The sequence below is a fragment of the Phyllobates terribilis genome, unplaced genomic scaffold (assembly GCF_046119375.1).
Source record: "Phyllobates terribilis strain yellow unplaced genomic scaffold, ASM4611937v1 Scaffold_2__4_contigs__length_985480577, whole genome shotgun sequence".
Taxonomy (NCBI): domain Eukaryota; kingdom Metazoa; phylum Chordata; class Amphibia; order Anura; family Dendrobatidae; genus Phyllobates; species Phyllobates terribilis.
The window spans coordinates 846009006-846032831 of record NW_027362762.1 but is presented as its reverse complement, the minus strand read 5'-3'; the positions used below and the strand labels follow the sequence as shown (position 1 = coordinate 846032831).

The 23826-nt window shown below is 45.5% G+C and overlaps 1 protein-coding gene across 1 annotated transcript in view; it reads left to right on the top strand.

Annotated features, from left to right (window-relative positions):
- LOC141232827 (myeloperoxidase-like) overlaps positions 1-15836 on the top strand; it is a 42129-nt gene extending 26293 nt beyond the window's left edge. The window contains exons 11-14 of the mRNA XM_073667836.1: positions 7415-7585; positions 10973-11210; positions 14321-14532; positions 15280-15836. Of these exons, the coding sequence (XP_073523937.1) occupies positions 7415-7585; positions 10973-11210; positions 14321-14522 (611 nt within the window). The 3' untranslated portion in view covers positions 14523-14532; positions 15280-15836. The remainder of the gene's footprint in view (positions 1-7414; positions 7586-10972; positions 11211-14320; positions 14533-15279) is intronic.
- The last annotated feature ends 7990 nt before the right edge of the window (positions 15837-23826 follow it).

Here is a 23826-nt window from a genome sequence, read left to right as displayed (position 1 = left end):
CCGCGGCGTCGTCTCCGGCCGTCGTCCCTCCTGCACCTTCCTCAGAGGCGGACATGCTCCTTGTCGTGGGTGGCGTGCTTCGCTGGCGGGTTCCAGCCTGCTGGGCCATCTCCTTGCTCCACTCCGCCAGCGCTTCCTGCTGTACCCGGGCCATCTTCCGTGCGAGGCCCTCCAGCGCGGTCTGTGCACGCTCCTGATCTCCGGGGAGCTGCGCCAGGATCTCCAGCAGGCCTTCTGGAGTGGCGGCCTGCAACAGGCTCCTGACCACAGGGTCGGTGCTGCCTGACTCTCCCTCCATCTCCGGGTGCGATCTCTCTCGACTCCTCCAAGCTGCTCCCATCTTCACTCCTTTGTTCTCTCTCCGCCCCCATTCAGGGTGGTGCCGGGGCAACTTGGTGATTGTCAGCTCCAGGGGCAGACCTCCCACGCTGATGGACACCTCAATCATTGCAGTCTCTGCTGGTGGGGGCGGTCTCCGCTTTTGGCGCCATTCTTCGACCTGGCCCACGAAGGGAGGTGGTCTCTTGCCACCCTCTGGCACGCCCATAATGGCGTCCGCTCTGCCAGGGCGGGAAATCTTCTTAGATGGCGGGAATCGTCTCCCAGTGGCGGGAAACTCCGTGGATGGCGGGAAAAAGCTGCAGATGGCGGGCAACCGGCGGGAAATGATCCGAGATGGCGTCCGATGGCAGGGACCCTCCGGAACTGGCGGGAGACTTCTTTTTACGGTACATTTAGACTTTTCTTCAGGCACGCAGTACCCGGTAGTTGCGGGCACGTGATCCTGCCGACTACGCCAAAGTTGACGCACCCCCTGGGCCATGTTGTTAGGGATACCCGGAGCCGGATCAGATGGGGGTTGTAGTCTCCGAGTGGCTGTGACCCGGTCCGTGCCCAGGGTGTCAAACTCAGTGTGCGGCAGTCCTGGTAGTTGTTGTTTCTGTGTCGACTACGCCACCCGTTGATTTGCGGTCAAAAGGCCGCCGCTGCAGGATGGTCCGCTGAGGCTGGTGGTGTGTGTGCAGCTGTGGTAGTATAACCCCCAACGGGAGGGGTATAGCCTCAGGGGGTCAGACATGGAGGATGGTGGTTGTGAAGGTGCAGCAAGGAGACTCAGAGGCATAAAATGCAGTTCCAGGGTTTTACTTACTGGTGTTGCTCGGGTCACTGTGTACAGCAGTGACCACCCAAGCCGTGCTGCGTCCACCAGGTGCGGGACTCGGTCAACTCCCGGGCAATTCCGGAGCGTGGTCCTGAGCTCCTTTCTGACTCTCCCTTCCTCTGGCCGTTCCCACCAGGGATCCACTTTTGGCCGGCTCCCTCGGGTCTCTTGGTGGTCAAGCCTCCTCTGGGCTCCCTGACCCTATGCTTGGTATGCCTTTCTAGTGGATTTGGTGAGGGTCGTGGCAGATCCTGCCCACGACCTCCGGTTCCTGGCTAAGGTGTGCTGTAGCCTCCGCCAGCTTGGGATCCGGTACCCTTTTGCCGACCCTTCACCCTTTTGTCCTTATTCTGGGATCTTGGGGTCCCCTCTCGTCCTGCGCCTCTGGGTCCCTCTTCCTTCTCCTCTGCTCTGCTTCTCAGGCTCTCAGACAGACTGTCTGACTGACTCACAGGCTGACTGACTGACTGACCCTGATCTAAGATGGTGCCCACCTTATATACTCCCTCTATGTGTGAGCTCAGGTGACCAGCACCCAATGAGCTCCTAGCTTTACCCAGGCTGCTCCCCCTATCTGCCCCTACACTACTGGGATGTTCCACCCCCCCTCCCACTCCAGCCAGGGACAGACGCTGTCGTACCTGCACATTTACTTGGTGGGAGTACCGTTGATCTGTCCCCCGGAAATGGGATGTATGTAGTGCATGCAGCCTACTAGCTCAGTTCCATACTCCATCCTTACCCGGGAGTGGAATACCACACCTCTGGGTTGAGGTGCAATACCCCTGTAGCAACCGAATCCTCAGGGTGCTACATTATCCTTAGTGCAAGGTTTTTAAAGGACCTGTGGCAAGAGCCACTGGAAAACCCGGATTGGAGGGAGGAGGCCGCCCCACTGCCTTCCTGTAGCCTCCCCCAAGAAATGAAGACCCTGCCGGGTTTTACTTAATCTGCCTTAGCCAGATAGCCTGACCAGGTCAATGCTCACCTTCATTCCTGCATTGCAGCCGCAGGTGAGTTTGTGACTGCAATGCACTCCAATGGATTTAATAGGTCTCTGTACACTTTCTGGGGGATATATAACGTGCCTCGTATACGATCCCAGTCGCTGCCTCACATATCCCCCCCCCTCTGTTCAAACTTGTGGGGTTTAACATTTGACACCAAACAGGGTGCCTGGAATAGGGCATCCGCCTTTGCCTGTGATGTTCTTCAGAGAAACTGAAATTTTGCAGTGACAGGAACCACCTGGTGACTCGCGCATTCCTCTCCTTGGCATTTCTCATCCATACCAAGGGTGAGTGGTCCGCCACCAAGCGGAACTGGCGACCGAGTAATAACGTAGCGATTCCAAGGCCCACATAATAGCCAAACACTCCTTCTCTACCACGCTATAGTTTTTCTCTGCTGGGACAAGTTTTCTACTCAAGTAGGTGACCGGGTGCTCTTCACCATTCACTTTTTGTGACAATACCGCCCCTAGGCCTACCTCTGAGGCATCTGTCTGTACAATGAAGGTTTCCTTGAAGTTGGGGCTGATGAGGACCAGCTGTCCACACAGGACCAACTTCACAGACTGAAAGGCTTCTTCTGCCTGAGGGTTCCACCGAACCATTACTGATTTTTTCCCTTTCAAGAGATGGGTCAGGGCCGCCCTTCTCCCAGCAAAATTAGGTATAAACCGGCGGTAATACCCAAGGATGCCAAGGAACGCGCTCACCTGCTTTGTACTTGATGGTTTAGGCCAATTTTTTATGGCCTCAACTTTATTGATTTGGGGCTTGATAACTCCTCTGCCAATCACATACCCCAAATATCGGGCTTCCTCTAGCCCTATCGCACATTTTTGGGGGTTTGCAGTTAACCCCGTGGCTCTAAGAGAATCCAGCACTGCTTGTACCTGGGATAAATGCGTATGCCAGTCGGTGCTAAAGATGATAATATCGTCTAGATACGCGGACGCATACTCCTGATGAGGCTTGAGCACTATGTCCATCAACCTCTGGAATGTAACCGGGGCCTCATTTAACCCAAAAGGTAAGACCACAAAGTGATATAGACTGAGGTGCGCAATTGTTTAATTTTTAGCAGTTTGCACAGTTCCCTTGTCACTTTGAACATAAAAGGGGTCCCCTGATCCGTCAGGATCTCCTTAGGTAGTCCAAGGCGACAGAACAGGGCAAACAGCACCCGTGCAATCAGTTTTGCCAAGGTGTGGCATAGCGGTATAGCCTCCGGGTTGCATAGTCGACGACCACCAGTATATGTTGGTGGCCAGGAGCGGATTTTACAATGGGCCCTACAAAGTCTATTGCAATCCGTTCAAAAGGTACCTCTATCACTGGCAGGGGAACCATGGGCTACGGAAACTTGCGGTGGGTGTGGACAACTGACATTCGAGGCAGCATTCACAGTACTTTTGGACCTCCGCATAAATCCCCGGCCAAAAGAACCGCTGAAAGATACGCTCTTGCGTCTTTTTAACCCCTAAATGTCCACCCAGCAGGTGTGTGTGTGCCAACTCTAGAACCACCCGACGGTACGACTGAGGTAGCACTAACTGTTTCACGACCTGGTCCCTGATTTTGTCTACCCTATAGAGCAACTCACCGTTGACTACCATGCATGGAAATACAGTATCTGCACAGGGCTGTTGAGCAACGCCATTTACCTCTAACACCCTTTCCCGCGCCCAAATCAGAGTGGGATCCTGTAGCTGAGTGGTCCCAAACGTGCCCCGGGACACTTCCAGCTCAGGGATCGATGGGGTCTCCTCGACCTCTCCTACCAGCACCTCTAGGGGAAACCTATCGGGGGTCACACTCTGTCCCTAGGTTGGACAGAGCCTGTAATACATTTTACTGGGGGGAGAGTGGATTTTGTTTTTCCACAGAGTCCAGAACAGGGGCAAGTCTCTTCCCAACACAGTCTCATAGGGAAGAGTTTTTACCACCCCCACCACATGTTTTATGTCTCCACATGGCGTGGACAACACTACCTCCGCAGTTGGGTACTCGGAGGTCCCCATGGATACACACAACCCCAACAGTCCGTCCACTTGGGTTGTCTTCTTCCACCAGCGACCCATGCACCAAAGTCACTAGGCTCCCCGAGTCTAGGAGGGCCTCCGTGGGGTACCCATGTTTCCAGTACCTGGCACAGTTGGGGTTCACTGTCTGGGGTGTCGGCGCTCACAGTGCAGACAATCTGGGCATACATTGAGACCCGGCGGATAAACCCGCAGTCCATGGGTTCCGTAGTCAGGGGGCAGTTAGAAACCACATGTCCTGGCCCCTGACACCGCCAGCACCTAATGGGGGAGGTACTGTTAGGTCTTATGACTGTTTGGGAGGGAACCGGTCTCCTGCCACTCTCATTTCGGGGTGCCCCTTCAGCACAGGTACGGAGCAGACTGTCCTCAGCAGAGGGACGTGACCCCTTTCCGAGTTCCTGGGTTGGCAGGGATCGGCGTGACAGCAGCGAGGGGGCAGAGTCCCGGATAAAGTACTGAGTGGCCGAGTAGTGCTCGATCAGGCTGACCACCTGTTTGAGGGTGCCGGGGTCCCCTTGACCCACCCAACGTTGGATAGCGGCTGGCAGCATCCTCACCAGTCAGTCAACCACCACCCTCTCCACCATCTGGGCTGGAGACAAAGTCTCAGGCTGGAGCCACCTCTTTACCAGCTGCAGGAGGTCATAAACCTGAGACCGGGCGGGTCGGGTCTCCACATAGGCCCATGAAAATACACGCTGAGCCCTCACGTATGTATTGATCCCCAGTCGGGCAAGGATCTCACCTTTGAGCCTCTGGTAGTCCTGGGCGTCCTCCCGACTGAGGTCAAAGTAGGCCTTTTGGGCATCGCCGACCATAAACGGAGCCACCACTTCTGCCCACTGGCCGGCCGGTAGGTTTTCCCGCTCTGCTGTGCACTCATAAATGGTCAGGAAGGCTTCCACATCGTCCTCCGATCCCATCTTCCTCAACGCTTGTCCCAGGCCTCGCGACGTTCCGGGGCTGGTGCCGTTGGTGTCTCCCGCAGGGCTGCAATCTGTTGCAGCAACAGTTCGTAAGTTTTTTGCTGCTGCTGGTACAGTAGCTGCTGCTGCTGATTATGCTGCTGTTCCCACTCCTGCTGTTGCCATTGGAGACTCTGGTGCTGCTCCTGCTGTTGCCGCTAAGACTGCAGCTGCTGCTGCTGGGTAAGTACCAGCTGCTTTAACAGCTCCTCCATTTTGTCCACGGGATGGGGCTGAAAGGTGGCCGGCCGGATTGTGGTCATGCAGCGGCCGGTGGGGTATGCCTCAGTCACTATGCCCGCATTCTCCACCAAGCTGTAAGGCGGCGGTGTTCACACCGTGCAGTAACTGAGGCAGTGACCCAAGCAAGTGCAACATAAACAGCTTTTATTTCAGCAACTCACGGGTTAACAGAAAGTCCTCCGGCTTGCAGCCGTGTTAACAGAAAGTCCATACACAATGGTTGCCGTGGGTAACGGCCGCGCCGGGCCGCTCAGAGCCTGACGGGTGCAGAGCCTTCCCAGGCGTGGGTTCAGCTATACACAGTCCTGCCGAGTTTTCCTGCTATCCTAGCAGGTCCCAACACTGAACAACACTAATCCTTAGTGCAGGGTTTTTAAAGGACCTGTGGCAAAAGACACTGGAAAACCCGGGTTGGAGGGAGGAGGCCGCCCCACTGCCTTCCTGTAGCCTCCCCCAAGAAATGAAGGCCCTGCCGGGTTTTACTTAATCTGCCTTAGCCAGATAGCCTGACCAGGTCAATGCTCACCTTCATTCCTGCATTGCAGCCGCAGGTGAGTTTGTGACTGCAATGCACTGCAATGGATTTAATAGGTCTCTGTACACATTCTGGGGGATATACAACGTCCCTCGTATACGATCCCGGTCACTGCCTCACCCTAGGTTAATGAATGCTGTTAATGTGGCAACCACTCTTATGTTAGAAGTGAAGCTAATGAAGGTGTAACACCTGTGGAAGTTATGGACGCCCTTCTTCAAAATACTTTGCTGATCAATCTTTAAATAAATTCCCTCAAAAATTCATCTCGAAATTCCCCTTGTACCTTTAGAGTCAACTCTAAATGGGTTGTCCACTACTGAGGAAATTTCCAGCATGCCTTGCAGCTCGCAGAATCCTAGTTTAGTTGTGGTCACGTGCCGACTATAGTCTTGGCCACTTCTCCATGTGTTGAAAGATGTCTCTGAGACTCTGGTCAGCACGTGACCTATGTGTGACGCCCTGCGGCTGTACCACGAAAGCCCCAGCGTCCAGGGATCGTGGTAACCAGTGGGAAAGCCCTCGCCGCCAAGCAAGACGGGTGAGAGAAACATCAAGGGAGCTATACCCTGTTCCAGGCAGGTCAGAAGCTCCAGGGAGAGAGACAGGAAGATACAGAAAGGAGGCCTTACACCCGCTCACTGGGGAGCAAGTCCAGAAGTGCACACCACCTACAAGTACCCCGGACCGTACCTGACTACCATCACCAGTAAAGATACTGAAGCGAACCCCTGTGTGCGTGTCTGTTCTTCCTCTGACCTGGCTGGGTCCCCTCTCTCCTGCATCCCTTCACACCATCCCTGCCTCGGGGGCCCGCTCCACCTGTGGGCAGCAGAAACACCTCAGCTGCCATCCCAACGCCTCCGGAGGTCTGAAGCAGTGCTGGTAATCATTACCAGGTACCACAGGTGGCGTCACGAACTATTTATTTTATTTTTATTTTCTATCCAAGTTCCAATCCCCTTTTTCAAGAGTGACCCCAAGGTACGGGCCCGGGAGCCGACCACCGCGACATCCCCAAACCAGGTACCAAGTCATCCCCATCCCCTGGGCGCGTCATATGCAAATTGCATACTTGATGTCATGTGATGGCCACTGGAATTGGCAAGTGGAGCTGAATTCTAATGTTGTGTACACTATACACTGCTCAGATTCAACAGGTTGCAGGGCTTATCGAAAAAATCCTTTGGGGTAGACAACCCCTTATATTGGCAACAGGTGGTGTAAGAAATTAAAAGAAACACTATCGAGCCAGCCTCACTCCTCCTGTGTACCTTGCCGGTCTCCTGGGGAGTTAGGAGACTACTGCAGCCAATCAGCAGCTTCTGATCGCATGCAGCTTTCACATTTTGTCTGTACACGTTCTTTTTTTTCTGATGGAACGTAAAGAAGCCATTCGATCCGTCCACTGAACATGTAAGAGCATTCTGTTTACCTTTGTTATATGTCATACACAGGGGGAATTGATCCTCTTCTCCGAGGATTGATGGCAAATCGAGCCAAACTAAATCGTCAAAATCAACTGGTTGTAGATGAGTTAAGGGAACGTCTCTTCCTGCTCTTCAAACGGGTTGGACTTGACTTACCAGCCCTCAACTTGCAAAGGGGTCGTGAGCATGGCATACCAGGTAATTACTATAAATCTTGATGTGTGAATAGTATAATCATTTTAAAAGTCTTAAAAGTTACGTAACTCTTTGCACTATTTTTTATTGTGCATTTGCTTCCTAAATGCAAACTTATGTATGTTTTTAAATAGTCTTTATTAAATGTTGCAGAAAATTAAAACAACTAATCCAATTTGTTCTCAGATAAGACCCTGCCAGGGTAGTCTGGCAGTAGCTTTCTTCGCTCTCAACTGGAAATATCTTTGGATAATTGAGCGTTCATGTATATGGCGAGGTGAAAGCCAACAGCTATCTTGTGTGTATGGGCCTCAATAAGTATGGAGAGTAGTTGGCAGATCAGATCTTTGAGTGGAGGAAAAATCATTCAAGTCTTCAGGGTGGGCAGATCACAAATGTACTTAACTGTACCAGAATGTAGATGGGAAGGAGAGAAGAGGCGCTGCCATCTGGAGGGGTAAAGGCCTGTAGAATTCATACCAGTTCTGTACTAGAAAAGAGAGAACTAAAGGCAGGCTTTGCAAAAATGGGAATCACACACTATTGAGCATCAGTGTTTATCAGCATATAGGAAAAGAGATTTCTCATGTGCTGTAGAAGGGGGAAACAAACTGGAAATTAAAGATGAACTGTTACTTGCTTAAAAAAAAAATAACTTGTAAAAATCTTGGAGCTCCTCTGATTCTGCTGCTCTTCTGTTTTGCATTTTGTCACTCCATTGCAGAGATATTCATATTTATCGCTTTTGGATTTTTGAAGAGCAGTATGTGAAATCTCTGCTTGTAGTTCAACTGGGCCTTTCTTCAGAGGCTCCTCGGGGGGGCGTGCGCTTTCACCACCCTCTCCCAGACGCTGCCAATCACAGCCTGATAATTAATCTAGCAATCTTAGACGCTGTTAAGCTGTGATTGTCTGGGAGGAGGGGTAAAAGTGCACTCTACCAAAGAAGAAATGCCTAGATTTCACATATTGCGCTTCAAAATCAGTAAATATGAATATATCTGCAAAACAAAAAAGCGGCAGAGTTGGGGGAGCTCAGGGATTTTTAGAAGGTATTTATCCAATTTTTTTTTGCCCAAGTGACAGATCCTCTTTAAGATATTCTGGTCCATGAAAAGTAGAGAAGGCAAAAGTATTCTAAAGTCACATCTAGACCCCCCCCATTCAGCATCTATTACCGGGAGGGACAAGTTCACATGAGAAATGTTTGAAACTAGGAGTAGGCTGCAACTAATGGATATGTAGTGAAACTTTTTAAGTAAAGATAATTACTAATACATGAAAAATATTGCCATGAACTATTGCTCAATATTGTTAAAATGTATACTGAAGAACTGATTGTGCACCCAAGCTTTGCCATGGAATTTAATAAGATTAGTATCTGTTATAGTCTGCCCTGAGCTGTTTTAGGTAATAGTTTCAGAAGAAATCTCTGGACCTAATAACTTGTTTCATTGAAGTAGATTAGTGTGGCTTGATTTAATCAGATTTGCCCAGAAGGTCGCCAGTAAACATCAAGCACTTTTCTTTTAAATGTAAAAGCCAGCAAAAGGATTTGATCACTTCACATTTTCAGTTGATTCAAACTCTCCCTCAGTATTGCCTATAATTGATGTATGATCAGAATAATTGGAATGATACTGTAGTACTGCAATAAGCTACTGCTTGGTCAGTAATGAGAACAAAACCAAAGTAGATAATTCAAAGGGGCCCATAAGCAATTAAACCAAAAGAACAATAAACCCCCCTCTAAAAATACTCTTTATTAAATACTATTAAAAAGATTCAAATGATCATACCACACAAATAGACAAAAAGACACAAAAAAAGAATAAATGTCATAACAGCAGGGGTGCTAAATAACGAGCAAAGTCCCTACTAGGACCCTATCTTTGCCCCTGGCTGTCTGCAGGGGTTGGCACCCTATATGTTTCTAACTGCTTCAGCCTGTCTGCTGATAGACTGCAGCGGTCACATGACATAACAATATGATGCGACTGAGCAGACACAGTGCTGACAGTGTGGGAGGTGAGAATATACAGTTTTTATTTTACACAGAGCCCTGTTTTATTTAGGATAGAAAATGTCCAATGGACGGATGTCCAAATACTGAGCGTGTGACCTTGGCCTTACTCTTGACCTAACTACAAAGCTGATTCGGTCAAGCATGACTGTGTTCACACAAGGGGGAGAGGGTCATTAGCTTGGGAGGCAGCCTGTCATCCCTTAGAACAAAAGATGAGGCAATTAATGCTCTTTTTTTCTCCATATCTGTTGAATGAACATTAACCAATCGCCAAAAACACATTAGATAGTACACAGGTCCTGACGAAATTTGCACATTTAGCAGATATTAGTTCAATGTGTAGACTATTGTATGTGCAGACTATCAGCAGATAGGCTGAAACCGTTAGAAACCAGGGAAGGGTGAGCACTGCAGCCCATCTCTGGCCGGTAGTATAGGCTGGAGAACTCACGAGACATCATCTCAAGAGAGTGCTGGCAGATACAGCTGCAACGGCGCCGCTCCCGGTGGTGAGTATATGCTCTTTTTATTTTCCACAGGGCCATGTTTCATTAAAGAAATGGTTTTCTAAATAGTAGACAACCCCTTTAAATAGAATATTAGTTCATATCTAATGTTCATTTTATCCATTCGTGGCAAAAATAGGATGGAAGCAGAAAAATGAAATAAGGAAATGTTTTCATGTGTCTTTGCCTGTAATCTTAGTGGCAAATAAACTGTAACATGAATTTAAAGAAGTACTTTAGATTACCCCCCCAACGTATCCCCCCCGGGGCCCCTAAGGATTTTTGTAATTAGCTTACGTTGCAGATACTGCCTGTGAGTGGCGCTATCATTGGATGCTCACAGGCATCACGTGACCCCACGCTGACATCACAACAAGTGAGGCGTGACTCAGCACTGGGGTCCCCGCGGTGGCTGATGGGTTGTGGGCGGGGTTACGTGGGGGTTACCCTGCCCACTGCCTGGCATCCACCGTGGAACGCGGAAGACAGAGACCCCCGGCTGCTGCCAGCACTTGTCATGACGTCAGCGGATGTCAGAGCGGGCTGCAGTCGGGGGTCACGTGATGCCTGTGAGCGGCCAGTGATAGCGCCTGGACATAGCCATCTACATCAGTCTCATAGACAATGAATAGAATGGCAGTATACATGGCACAGCATTCTAATAACTTAGGTCCTGTTTCTTGTAGTTAGTGGGGTCACAATGTTGACAGACACTGTGAATAGGTGATGTGTCGATCTTGGTCTAACTGTTTGAGCGTACACCCAAAGTGCTTTGGATAAAAAAAATAATTCTCTACCTAAGCCTATGAATTTTTTGATTTCGTGTAGCATATCTGAACATATTTTTTTTTTGTATAGGATACAATGCATGGAGAAGATTTTGTGGATTTTCTGCACCGAAAAATCTGAATGAGTTAACTACTGTGTTGAATAATAGGGAGCTGGCGCAAAAGTTTATAAATCTCTACGGGACACCTGAAAATATTGACATCTGGGTTGGTGGGGTTGCTGAACCTTTAGTTCGGAATGGCAGAATTGGGCAGCTACTTACGTGTCTGATTGGCAACCAATTTCGTAGAGCTCGAGATGGAGACCGGTAAGTACATCTTGAATGGGAAAAAAACCCATTTCAATGAGAAAGCAAAATGCCTAAAGAAATGCTGTCGCCAGATCAAAGTGGTCAGTTTTTTGCTGTTATTTTTTGCCTTTGGCTCCCCTGAGTATTTCTTTTTTTTTAAATCCGATTACGGACTCAGACATATGGGCCTTTTGGTTTCTTGCTAATTTGTATGGACTTTACAAGGGGGAGTGGGTCTTTAAGCTGCTCTGCATTATTACCCTGTGAGCAACACCCACCCTAGTTTTGATCATAGAAATCTGCACTAGATAACAACATCCTCATCTCTGGGACTGTGTGCAGTACTTAAAAAATAAATTAAAATAAATAAACATATATATTCTCACACACACAGGGGCTGATTAAGAGTAGCCAGGGCCCCAGGTAGCTTAAAGGGCATAGGCCCTCCAGCACATGATATATCACGTGACTTGTCACATGATTTCGTTTCAGAATGGGTCCGGTAATAATTAACACATAGGTGCACATCTGTAGATGCAAAACGATAGAGAGATCAGCACACGGAGTGCACTGTACACATTTTTTTCTCTGGTTCTCTAGTGTACAGCACTATACATAACATAGCATTGTACATAATAATAGAGGATACTATGTAATAAGAGAGGACAATATATAATACCTGGCAGCGCTATATATAACAAAAGGGAATGTTATGTAATAAGGGACAGCGCTATATGTATATAACAACAGGGAATGCTATATAATATGGAACAGATCACTCAGTGCATTGTTTAGCCTGTTTAAACAGACAGACTGCAGTTAACAATTGCCGATTGGTAATCGTTTACCAGTTGGTCGTTTAGTGCCGCCAGTCAGTCCGTGTAAACGTACCCTTATACTGTGTAGATACTGTACATAACACATTTTTACATCCAGTAACTTACCGCTGACATCTAATCTGATTACAGCCTTGTTCTTCCTCATCTTGTCAAACTTTCATGTCGACGTCCTAATGCTGGGACTCGGTCACTGAGTTTGCCGAACTGATCACCGCTCCCCTGATGTGAGGATAATGAGCAAAGATACATTCAGCTATAGCTGTATTTTATATAAGTCTGTAAACCTTCTTCACCTGTACAGCACTACATGTACAGAAATTAAAGGGATTGTCCGATCTTAAAGGGGTTGTCCACTACTAGGACAACCCCTTCTTGAACTAAATGTTTGGCCTTGATAAAATAAAAAAACCTATACTCACCCCCGGTGCCAGAGCCATTCCAGTGGTGTCAGCACTCGCGGTCCCAGTCTCCGATGCAGTTGTGACACACGACCCTGGTGCCCAATTAGCGCTGGCATCACTGTCCCTGCCTTCAGACAAATCAAACATGAAGAGGAAGTCCGGGCTGCAGCTGATCTCTGACTTCCTCTTCATGTTCAATTCGTATGAAAGCGGGGACAGTGACGCCAGCGCTGATTGGGCACCTGGGTCACGTGTCACAACAACCGCACGACAGCTCTGGGACCGCGAGTGCTAAAACCACTGGAACGGTGCCGGCATGGCAGGTGAGTATAGGGTTTTCATTTTATCGGGGCCAATCATTTAGTTCAAGAAGGGGTTGTCCTAGTAGTAAACAACCAATTTGAGCAAGAAGTCTGCAGTCACGCTGTGTGATTGCAGATTTGTGGATCCTCACAACCTGCATGCTTTGAGGACTCTCCGGGAGTGGGTTGACACGTGACTGAAAGTATGTGATTTGCATATGTGACACCCCAGGGGTCTGGTTGTCACAGTGATAGAGATATTACGTCTGAGAGCAGGTGGGAGGTCCTTTGGTCAGGGATCCTGTGCATGCCACACCTCCTGCCCAGCCTTGGGAGGGGAAGAACTTCCCCTGTATAAACCCGGGGCTGAGGCAGGGTTAGTGAGTCCAGGAAGAGTAGAGACAAGAGCAGCATAGGAAGCAGCAGAGTCACAAGGAGTCAGGGGCTGGCAGCTAAAGAGCTCGCCCTGACTAAGAAGATTCTTTACCGGACCCGGAGTCCGAGGCTGTGGGGACTAACTTCTACCCAGCAGCAGAATCCGTCAGGCAGGGGATTTCAGGTCCCCTGGCCCAGAAGCCCGAAGGCACGGTCACACGCGTGGGACCAGCACCGCCATCGTGGAGCGGAAGCCATTAGAAGGCCCCGAGTCACCGGCCATACGGGTGAGCACCACACGGTACACTCAGGGACGTGGGCTACTTACATCAGCTTCTAGCAAGGTAGCCAGAAGAGTACAGTCAGCTTGGGAGGCCTACAACTACGCCTGGCCAGGGGAGATCCCATCTGCTCAAGGACTGACCAGGCCCCGTTCGCTAGCAAGTACTCCGGGAGGGTCTATCGTTGTTACCAGTAAAGACCCTGAACGCTACCATACCGTCTCTGAGTGGTTCCTGCTACCCCCATCATCCACGTCGGCTGCCCTGAGGCCATACCCCTCCCGTTGGGGGTTATACTATCACGCTGCACCATCCTTCCACCGGCCTCAGCGGTCTGCCCTGCAGCAGCAGCCCCCTGGCTGCATTCAACGGGTGGCGTAGTCATCAACCATTTTCTACTGCTAACAGACTGCCGTCCAGTTTGACTCCCTGGGCACGGACCGGGTCACCGCCACGAGACTACAACCCTAAACAGATCCGGCTCCGGGTAAGCTCCCGCGTGCGCAACGCAGCGCGACACAGGCCCAGGGGCGCGTCACATACATGCCGTCACAAGCAGAATAGATGGGTGAGCCCATATTTAATACAAGTTATTTTATTATTATTGTTTTATTTTGTCTTTTTTTTTTTGGGTTGAGGGCAATTCAGACTTTTGCTATGGGGCACCATGATTTCTACGTACTCCCCTGGTCAGCCCCTTTGATTTTGATATCAGACACAACCCATAATGAGTGCTCCTATTTCTGGAAAACTGGAAAAAGGCAGCCATGATGTGCAATAATAACTCATTTAACAGGCATAGTGTGTGGGAAGTGTAATTCTTTTTAAAATATGAATATTTTAGATATTTTATAACTAAGTTTGCTAATTCACAAGTAATATGACCAATTGGCCTGGTGACCCAAATTTACTAATTGTTTTCCTATGTAGGTTTTATTATGAGAACCCTGGGGTGTTCACCCCCGCTCAGAGGAATGCCATAGAGAGAATGACATTTGCGCGTGTCATCTGCGACAACACTAAGATTGATCAGGTTCCTCGAAATGTCTTCCTGGCCAATCAATTTCCTCGGGATTTTGTAAGATGTAACAGTATCCCAGCCCTGGACCTAAGCCCATGGAGAGCAACCTAAATCGAAAAAGGTGAGCTCAGTTAAATGTTTCCAACTATCACTGATAGGTAATTTGAAATAAAAACTATGGAGAATGCCATTGAAAGTACTAATATTTAACACACAGGCTAGGCAAGGGAACCTTCAAAAAAGACAATCAAGGGATGGTACTTTACCGTAATGCTCTAAAAATTCTCCAAAAGACTATTTCTTTAGGAAACCACCTCTTTTATCTTAACATGTTTCTCCGGACCACCCTTCAAGATGATGATTTTCTATGCAATTTTGGGTAGTCCTCTCAAAAAGGTTTCACACTATTGAACTGTGACTGTACATTACCCATAGTCAATTTTTGGTTGTGGGCAAAGTGTAATCTGTATACAAGTCCCCAATACCTCTGCAGATCCCAAAAAATACCTTTCATAATCCCCCGATAAGGTGCGGTCCGATCCAATGGGCATCCTTGGTCTTGATTCGGCACCTCCTCTGTCCCCGCAATTTAATTGTGACTGATGAATCCATTAGAAGATTGCAAGCATTTATCTGCTGTTGGCAGGGGTGTAGCTATGGTGGGATTGGCATGGCAAAAAAAGGTTAGGCTCCAGCAATCCAAATCTGCCTTTGCCATGGTTTTAATATTTAGGACCATGGCCGCTCTCAAGATCTGTTTCCCTGGGAATTTCAATTGTCCCTGTTATCAGACATTTTTGTTATGAATACAAATTTAAATGCATTTATTTGGATTTAAATATATAAATTTTGTCTTTCTCTTTTTCAGATAAAAGCTCTCTCATCAGAAACGAAGATTGCATAGTAAATCAGAACATATTAGTTCTCGAAGAACTCCGCAGCTATATATTCCCATGTATATAGAGCAATGCTTTCATATCTGGCGGTTTACTGATTGATAACACTGTGAGGAAGATTTATCGACAATGGCGCAGCTATAGTGGGTGCTGCGTTGGCAGACATGTTAGGCCCTTGTACCTGTGGAGGCCGATGAAGACAACGGTTTGATAAATGACACATGGTAGATGATGGACTTGCTACTGATTTTGCATTGGGACCAGGAACTTAAAATTGCTCTTTTTTAATGAAAAATAGAGCATGGAAATCATTTTTCAGTGGTCCTTTCTTTCCACCATTATTTCTTTCTGCCACTTTTGATAAATCTTCCCCAATATTCCTAATCTTCTTACTCATGTATATACACCTCTTCTGTTAGCTCAGTATATACTACTATTCAGTACTTCAGAAATGCTTTTGTGTTTTTCAACATTTTCTAGCATTAGAAACCTTATACTATGTCCCAAATAAATAATTTTAATTTGAAAACATTTTGCAAGACCTGTTTTTTTTTTGAGATTTTCACAAGAATAGAGAAAGAAATCTTAATAGATAACTATTGGTGAAATAGAGAAAAAACACAAACTACAAAACTAATAATATATCTTAGGTTATGTGCATAGTGAGGGCAGATTTATCAAAAGTGTCCAAAAGGAAAACTGTCTTTACCTATAGCAACCAATCACAGCACAGCTTTCATTTTGCCAGAGCAGTTTATGAAATGAAAAATTCACTGTGATTGGTTGCTATGGGCAACAAAGCCAGTTTAACTTTTAGACTCTTCTAATAAATGAGGCCCAGAGTTTCTTTTTGCAGACTTTTTGGAGCAGATACTGAGCAGAAACTCCCAAGTTTTGGAAGAGGATTTGAAGATTTTAAGCTCAGATTATAGTCCAAAAACTCTTTAAAAAAACCCTCAGTGTGCACATGTAAGTACTTTCAGAGCAAGGGATCCGGAACTGCCGGGGCCGTGCCTCTGGTTGCAGGGGGAAGACAGACTGCGAGCACAGAAGTCAGGTGACTGGGAAGCTGGGGGCGTGTCCAGAGTGAGAGCTGGGAGGTCAGGTGACCGAGAGACTGGTGATGTGGGTAGAGAGAGGAAGAGACAAGGACGTTTGCGCGGGAAAGCGGAGCTGGGTCCTGCTCAGCAGAGCAGTGTGAGAGGGTCCAGGCTCCTGGCTCCAGGACTGGGAGCAAGAGCCGAGTGCAGTGGACCGGAGGAGTCAAGCCAACTAGAGGGAGAAGAGACGCAGGGTCTGTGAAGCCAAGCACGGGAGGTGCCGTGTTATGGACTAGGGGCTCAGAGGGTAAAACCGGAGACCGCCCGCTGCCGGCAGAAGACGGAGCATTGTTTGGGCGGGGACGCCTGAAGAAATCAGCATCGGCATCAGCTGGCAACTGCCTTGTGGAGGAAAAGAGTTAAGAGCTAAGTGTAAAAACTGTCGTTTACAACCGGTTCGACTCTGCTGTATCTAGTTAAACTGTGAACTGTGAGTTAAAGACTTTTACTTGCTACTTCCCTTGTTTTCCCCATATTTTCCCCCGATACTCCCTCCGTGGAGATTGACCCTGTTATTATAAACTTCCCCTGTTTATTAACCCCGTATTGGCTGCTCTGTGTTTCTGTGTCGCTGCATCTAAATTACCCATGTTACACACATACTCTTAGTGAGGTTTCTCATTTCAGCCTTACATGGTGTAGATAGGAATAACTGTGTCTAGGCTCTGACCACTGGAGGTGAGTAGCCTTTCCCATCGCAGTAATACAAGTAATATTACGCCTGCGACACCAAGACTTTTGGTGGTCAGGGGTACCGATGAAGAGGTTGTAGACTAGTTTTGTATTGATGATCTATCCTTAGGATAGGTCATCAATGTCTGATTGGTCAAGGTCTAACACCTGGCACCCCTGCCCATCAGCTGTTTTCAGAGACGGCGGTGGCTGGTGCCAGCCGGAAAAACTCACTTGCAGAACTGCTCCATCTTCTTGTAGTGGCCGCAGCAGGGAACTGATTTGAATAGGAGGCCCATGTGTAGTACCCTACAGCGGCCACTATCAGAAGACGGCCAGCTCCGCAAGTGAGCTGATCGGTGGGATTGCTGGGTTTCAGACCCCTCAGACTCCGACCAATCAGACATTGATGACCTCTAAGGAAAGGTCATCAATAAAAAAGTAGTGGAAAACCTCTTTAAATTAGACTTTTTATAACTCCCTGGTCAAAAATGTATCAAAATTTGCTGCAGTTTGAAATGTGGTTTGAAGCTGTATACTCTCTAGTGCTGCAAATCAGTATTACTAATCATTTAGAGTTTTTTTTTACATATTTATTTTATAAGTGTTTAAAATCATTTTCAGGCGGTATCTATTTCTTGAATTGTTGGGTGAGAGAATTATTTCCCTCTCCCTCTGTCCTTTGGGTGGTGGAGTTACATGAGCTTGGTTGACAACTTTCTGTATGCATTTAAACACGCAAATGACTGTAAGGGTATGTGCACACGATGCAGAAATGAAGCAGAAAATTTCTGCATCATTTCTGCATCTCCATGGCAGAAAAAACCCATGCAGATTGTGCATGCGTTTTTCCTGTGGAATACATGCGGATTCACATGCTTTTCCACATGCGTTTCCGCATGTGGATTGACAAGCGCTTTCCAGGCGATTTTAGCATCACCTGGAAAGTGCTTGACAACTAGGTCACACTGTATAAATCCATGCAAACAGCATGGATTTATATAGTGTGACCCCAGAGAGTGTATATACTTACCTCCGATGGCCCGCGCTGTCCTGCTCACTCCGTTCTCCCTCGCCGGCAACTTTGAATTGAAAGACCTGCCGACGTAGGGCGTCACGTGACCCGTCACATGACTCTGACGTCAGCGCAGGTCCTACAACTCACTGCAAGTGCCGGGAAGCAAGCCGGAGTGGTGCGCGGGCCGACAGAAGGTAAGTATACATTTATTTTTTATTTTATTCTTGTTTTACAGCTTTTTTAATGGTACCTGGGTGTGGAGGAGACTCTCCTCTCCTCCACACTCGGGTACCATCCGCATATTAGAACGCGCCAATAACGCAAGTACAAATGCAGTCTTGCGGAATTGGCGCGTTCTAATGCAAGTCAATGGCGGCGAAAACGCCGCATTTCCGCAAAATTAATTGACATGCTGCGGATTTTTGAGCGCAGCGTTTACGCTGCGGAAAAATCCGCATCATGGGCACAGCACATGTGGATTTCAATTGGGGAACATTGCTTCCCTTCTACCATGCGTTTTTCATGCGTTTCCGCGGCGTTTACGCAACTGCAAAAACGCCGCGGAAACGCATTAAATACGCATCGTGTGAACTCAGCCTAATAGTCACACTACCTCTGTCAGATTGACAAAGGGGACCTGGTTACCTCAAAACGTGTAGCATTTTTGAGGTATTATATAATGTTCTCTAATCTATTTGTATATTAGTTATACAGTTGTGCTCAAAAGTTTACATACCCCGGCAGAATTTTTCCTTTCTTGGTCTTGTTTCAGAGAATATGAATGATAACAAAAAACCTTTTTCTCCACTCATGGTTATTGGTTGGGTGAAGCCATTTATTGTCAAACTGCTGTGTTTTCTCTTTTTAAATCTTAATGACAACCAAAAACATCCAAATGACCCCGATCAAAAGGTTCAATGTAAAGCCCTCACCCTGCAACTAAATAGCCCATCTCAAGCAATGTGGCTTGTTGGCATCTCATCACCCAACATCAAGGGAAAATTCTCCCCTTTGTTTCTCCTAAGCTATGTCCCTGGGCTGGAATTGAGAGAGACATAAAATTTCAGAAATGTGATTGTCATCGCTGAAACATATTGGTTGGCACACAAGACCTCAAATTCATCTGTGGCTTTCCTTTCCAGAAGTTACTGTTTACTAGGATTCAGTACTTTGCCAAGTATCTCCTTTATATGAGGTGTTCACCCATAGTCACAGGATGAACCCATCACCAGGAAATATGATTTAAAAGCTTCATAAACAGTTCATTAAGCCATTGACTTTCTTTGCAATGAGCTGGCATTAAGAAAGGGTTTGTGTATTGCCAGATGGCCGCACTCTACTATGCTACATTGTTATATTGTGGTTTCTTCCATATCATTTCTGTAATGACCTATTATGTAACATCAGGAAATAAAATATTTCCCTTATGTGACAGTATGACTGGAAGCTATTTTATCTTTTATGTCCTTGTGTGTTTGTCTCAGCATAGGCAAAACAATCTACATTCTTCTTCTCTCTTCATTGTTAACAGTTGCAATCACCTTGGTGTGATGTGCTGATTATGCTACTGGTGATAAAATCATGTCCTGATGGTGGTTCTGTTGATGGGTTTATCTACTGATGGTGGGTCTGGTGCCATACTCGTGAACTAATGGTGGTGCTATTAACCTATTTGTTTACTAATGATGGTTCTGGTGCCATATTTATGTACTATTGATTGCTCTGGTGTTTTATTTGTGTACTGATGATGATTTTGGTTTTGGATTCATGTACTGATGATGATTCTGGAGATAAATACATCACCAGAACAACCATCACTACATGAATACCTCACCAGAACCACCATAAGTACATAAATAAGTCACCAGACCCACTATCCGTACTGGAATATGGAACCAGAACCACCATCAGTTTTGTTGCAAACTGTATTTGTTGAATGGTCCCTACTATAGTTAAGCTATATTAGTTTCATGACTATCTTTGGGTCTGACATTTAAAATATAGGCTGTCTGGGATGAATATCGATATTTGTCCCAGGGTTGGGCAGTTAATTTTTCCAAGGGGGTCACATGAGAAACTGCCACGGTTTATGGAGGGCCGCACCAAACAGACAAATTTAATTCTGCTTATTAATTCTTTATATTGATTTTTTATCACTTAATATTGAACTGAATTAAGTATGGTGACTCACTGCTATTGTTAATAGATGTTACAATAGGGCTTATTGTAACTGTATTCTTACCTGTAGCAGCGAATTAACACCATATAATTCACTGCTGTTTATAAAGTTTATATAAGCAGGAAATCATATAGTCTTGTTATGTAGTCCTTGTACCTTGATCCACAGTCCCCATACAATATGATGCCCCCACAGTCCCCACACTGTGATCGCCCCACATGGTATGATACACAGCCCCTAAAACAGAAAGATCTCCTCCCAAACCCCCATACAAAGTATCATGTCTCCACACAGCCTCACTACTCAGTATTATGTACCCGCAAATTCCCCATTATGTTATATCATTGATGTTATCGGTATCTGTATTCCGAGAATACAGATACCAGTAAAAGTGACATACCGGACGGAGGGCAGCAGTGTGGTACCGGACTGCATAAAGCACTTATTTGCACTTATCTTGGTAAAAGTTGGAAATGTGAATATTTTTTATTAAGAAGAAAGAGAAAATAATGGATATTTTAGTATATAGAAAGGTAACAGTTTAGTCCAAAACCAGAATCTCACTATAAACCGCTATAATTATCCGTATCTAGCCGTGTGTATATAATAAATTGAAATTCTATTTACGTTTGTTTATTTGCTCTTCACTGGGATTTTTGTATTAAGTTATCAGATAAGAAAATCTATGCTAAAATGTACATTATTTTCTCTTCTTAATAAATCATATTCGCATTTCCAACTTTTCCCAAGATAAGTGCAAAAATTCAATTTTTTTTGGCAATTTTCAACCTTCATGCCAAATTGCTAATTTTTTGGCAAATTTGTATTTTTGTTAGTTAAAAAACTGGGGTAAACCAGGAAACAAGCGTGAAAATCTACTTAAGTTATATCATTTTGAGAAGCTATTGTATCATACATTTTGTACCAGTCAATAGTTGCACAATGATTTATTGCCTATTTATACAGAAAGGTGAATTCATAAATGTTCCTTATCAGAACAAATATGACAATGGAATGGTCACTGAATTGATCTAGTAACAAAAAGAAAAAACACACATGAATGAGAAAGAAACTTCCAACGTGACCTAAACATTAAAGAGGACCCTTCAGCAATTCTTTTTTAGCAAATATTACTCCTGGAAATATATTGACAACTGGGTGTTACCATCCCCTTTCTAAAATCGGTGTGTTCCTATTCATCCTGACATTGTCAGCAGTGATTGGACAATATCAGACTGTGCAGGAACACATACCCTACTGGTAACACCCAGTTGTAAAATTCATTTTTCGTAAGGATAACATAGCTTTCTGTGCTGTATTGATCCTAAGAAAAGATGCACCAGAATAAATATATTATAGAGAATACAAGTATATACTAAAAAAGACATGTAAGGAGAGGTCAGAGGTCCTCTGTAAAGTTGAGGCATCAACTGGATTGATACACACAAAAGAAATGTTAAATATCTTGTCCCTTTATTAACTTGGTGGAATATGACTAAGATATGAAGCCAAGGTCTAATCAATGAGGACCAGACATATGATGAAGTGCAGATACTTTTACTGTGTGAATAATGGTTATGATAACATATTACCAATGTAGTATTTTTTGGAACACTAAATTTATGATACTGCATAAGGATGGGTTCAGCTTTCCACTACCCTGGGTGGGGGAGGGGACAGATCAGCGTTGATATAGGACTATAGCAGGGCACGTGAACCTAGTGTCTCCACCTTCAGGAGTAATTCGGGGACCAGGGATAGACTAGGGCGCCCCTTGTTCTAGGGACCAGGTTAGTCCCAACACTATCATGACAATCTGTCTGCAGCATACCTCTCCAAGTTTGAGGTCCGACTTATTGCACCTCTACATGTCACTGCTTTTACTGAGTTCAAAAGAAGGGGACAACACAAAAACATACCAACAATCTTCTGATACTGTTCATGAAAGTTTAGACTTTACTGAATGAAACATAATTTTTAGAAAATGTACAAATGTAATCCTAATCAGAATGAAGATTTTGATTTTTTTTTTGTAAGTGATCTTTTATTCTAAAAAGAAGGATCATATACAGTGCTCTTCGTAACTGAGTACACCCCCTTTCAAAAGTAAGATTTTAATGAATATCTCACTTTCATAGGAAAAATTGTCAAAATTTTGACAAGATTGAGTTTCATAGAACGTTTTTTAACAAATAACAGGAAATCATGAAAGTAAGGTTAATAATATAACTTTCATTTAAAATCTTCAGTTTCACTCAAATTAGTTGATGCATAAATGAATACACTCCACATCAAAAACTACTACATCTAGTATTTTGTTTTACATCTGTGATTTTTAAGGACAGCACCAAGTCTCCAAGGTATGGACAAGTTGGCGACATATTGCAACATCTATCTTTTTCCATTCATCAAGAATGACCTCTTTTAGAGCCAGTTTGCTGTATGGAGAGTGATGCTCAGAATTCCCCATAGGTGTTTGGTTGGGGTCAGATCAGGAGACACTTGGCCACTGAATCACTTTCACCCTGTTCTTCTTCAGAAATGCAACAGATGTCTGTTTTGGATCATTGTCATGATGGAAAGTGCACGTCTACCAAGGACACAAAGTACGTCTGTGAGTTCATGCTACAATTCACCAAAACAATTGTACTTTGTAGCAATTAAAATATAAACTTTTCTTATTTACTTATTAAAATATATAGTGGAAGACCAACAACATTAATATTGATAAAAAAGGGGGGGAGTGCCTTACCCTATAACAACACTATCTGATCCTATCTTGCTGGGGAGGTTGGCACCCTAAAACCTGCGTAACTGGCACACTTGCTCACCGGTGACTCGCCCTTCATACCCTATAGCACCCTTTAATGGCAAAGAAATCAGGGTTAGAGCTCAGAACCAAGTAATTAGTTTGGTTTCTTGTTATTATCAGAAAATATTAAAAGAGCCAAGTGCAAAATATGCAAAATTATAATGGTGTTGGAAAAAGTAGCAACAGCAAATATCACTTGATATGGAGAACAGACATATCCATGGTCCTTTTTTTAAAAAAATAATTGTCAAGGTTAAACCATTATTATTCCCTGTACATAACACAAACATCAATAATTTTTGACACGAAAATTACCATGTTGTAACCCTTCAACAATTAAACCGTTGGTAATCTGTGTAAATAGCCAAAAAAAAATCAATAGTTTTTTAACAAGAAAATCACCATAATTAACCCATTTATCAACTCGACATGTTTCTCCTTATCTAAGGTTCATCAGGAGTAGTAAATTAGGCAATTTTACAGAAATGCTACTTATCTGACTCTGGTATGGTCATTATGCCAGAAAGACCTTGTTGGACAGGGCCATATGTGATAAGGCATTTATGGTCACACGAGGATGGTTCCTCCAGAACCAATATGCTGATGTTGGCAGCCACTAAACTATACCTCTCTCCTTATATATGCCCGTACTTGCTTAGCATGCATGTCACTTGTTGATTACGTGGCCAGAAATGTTACAGTGCGTTCCAAAGTCAGGAAGCACGTGACCGTCGCATA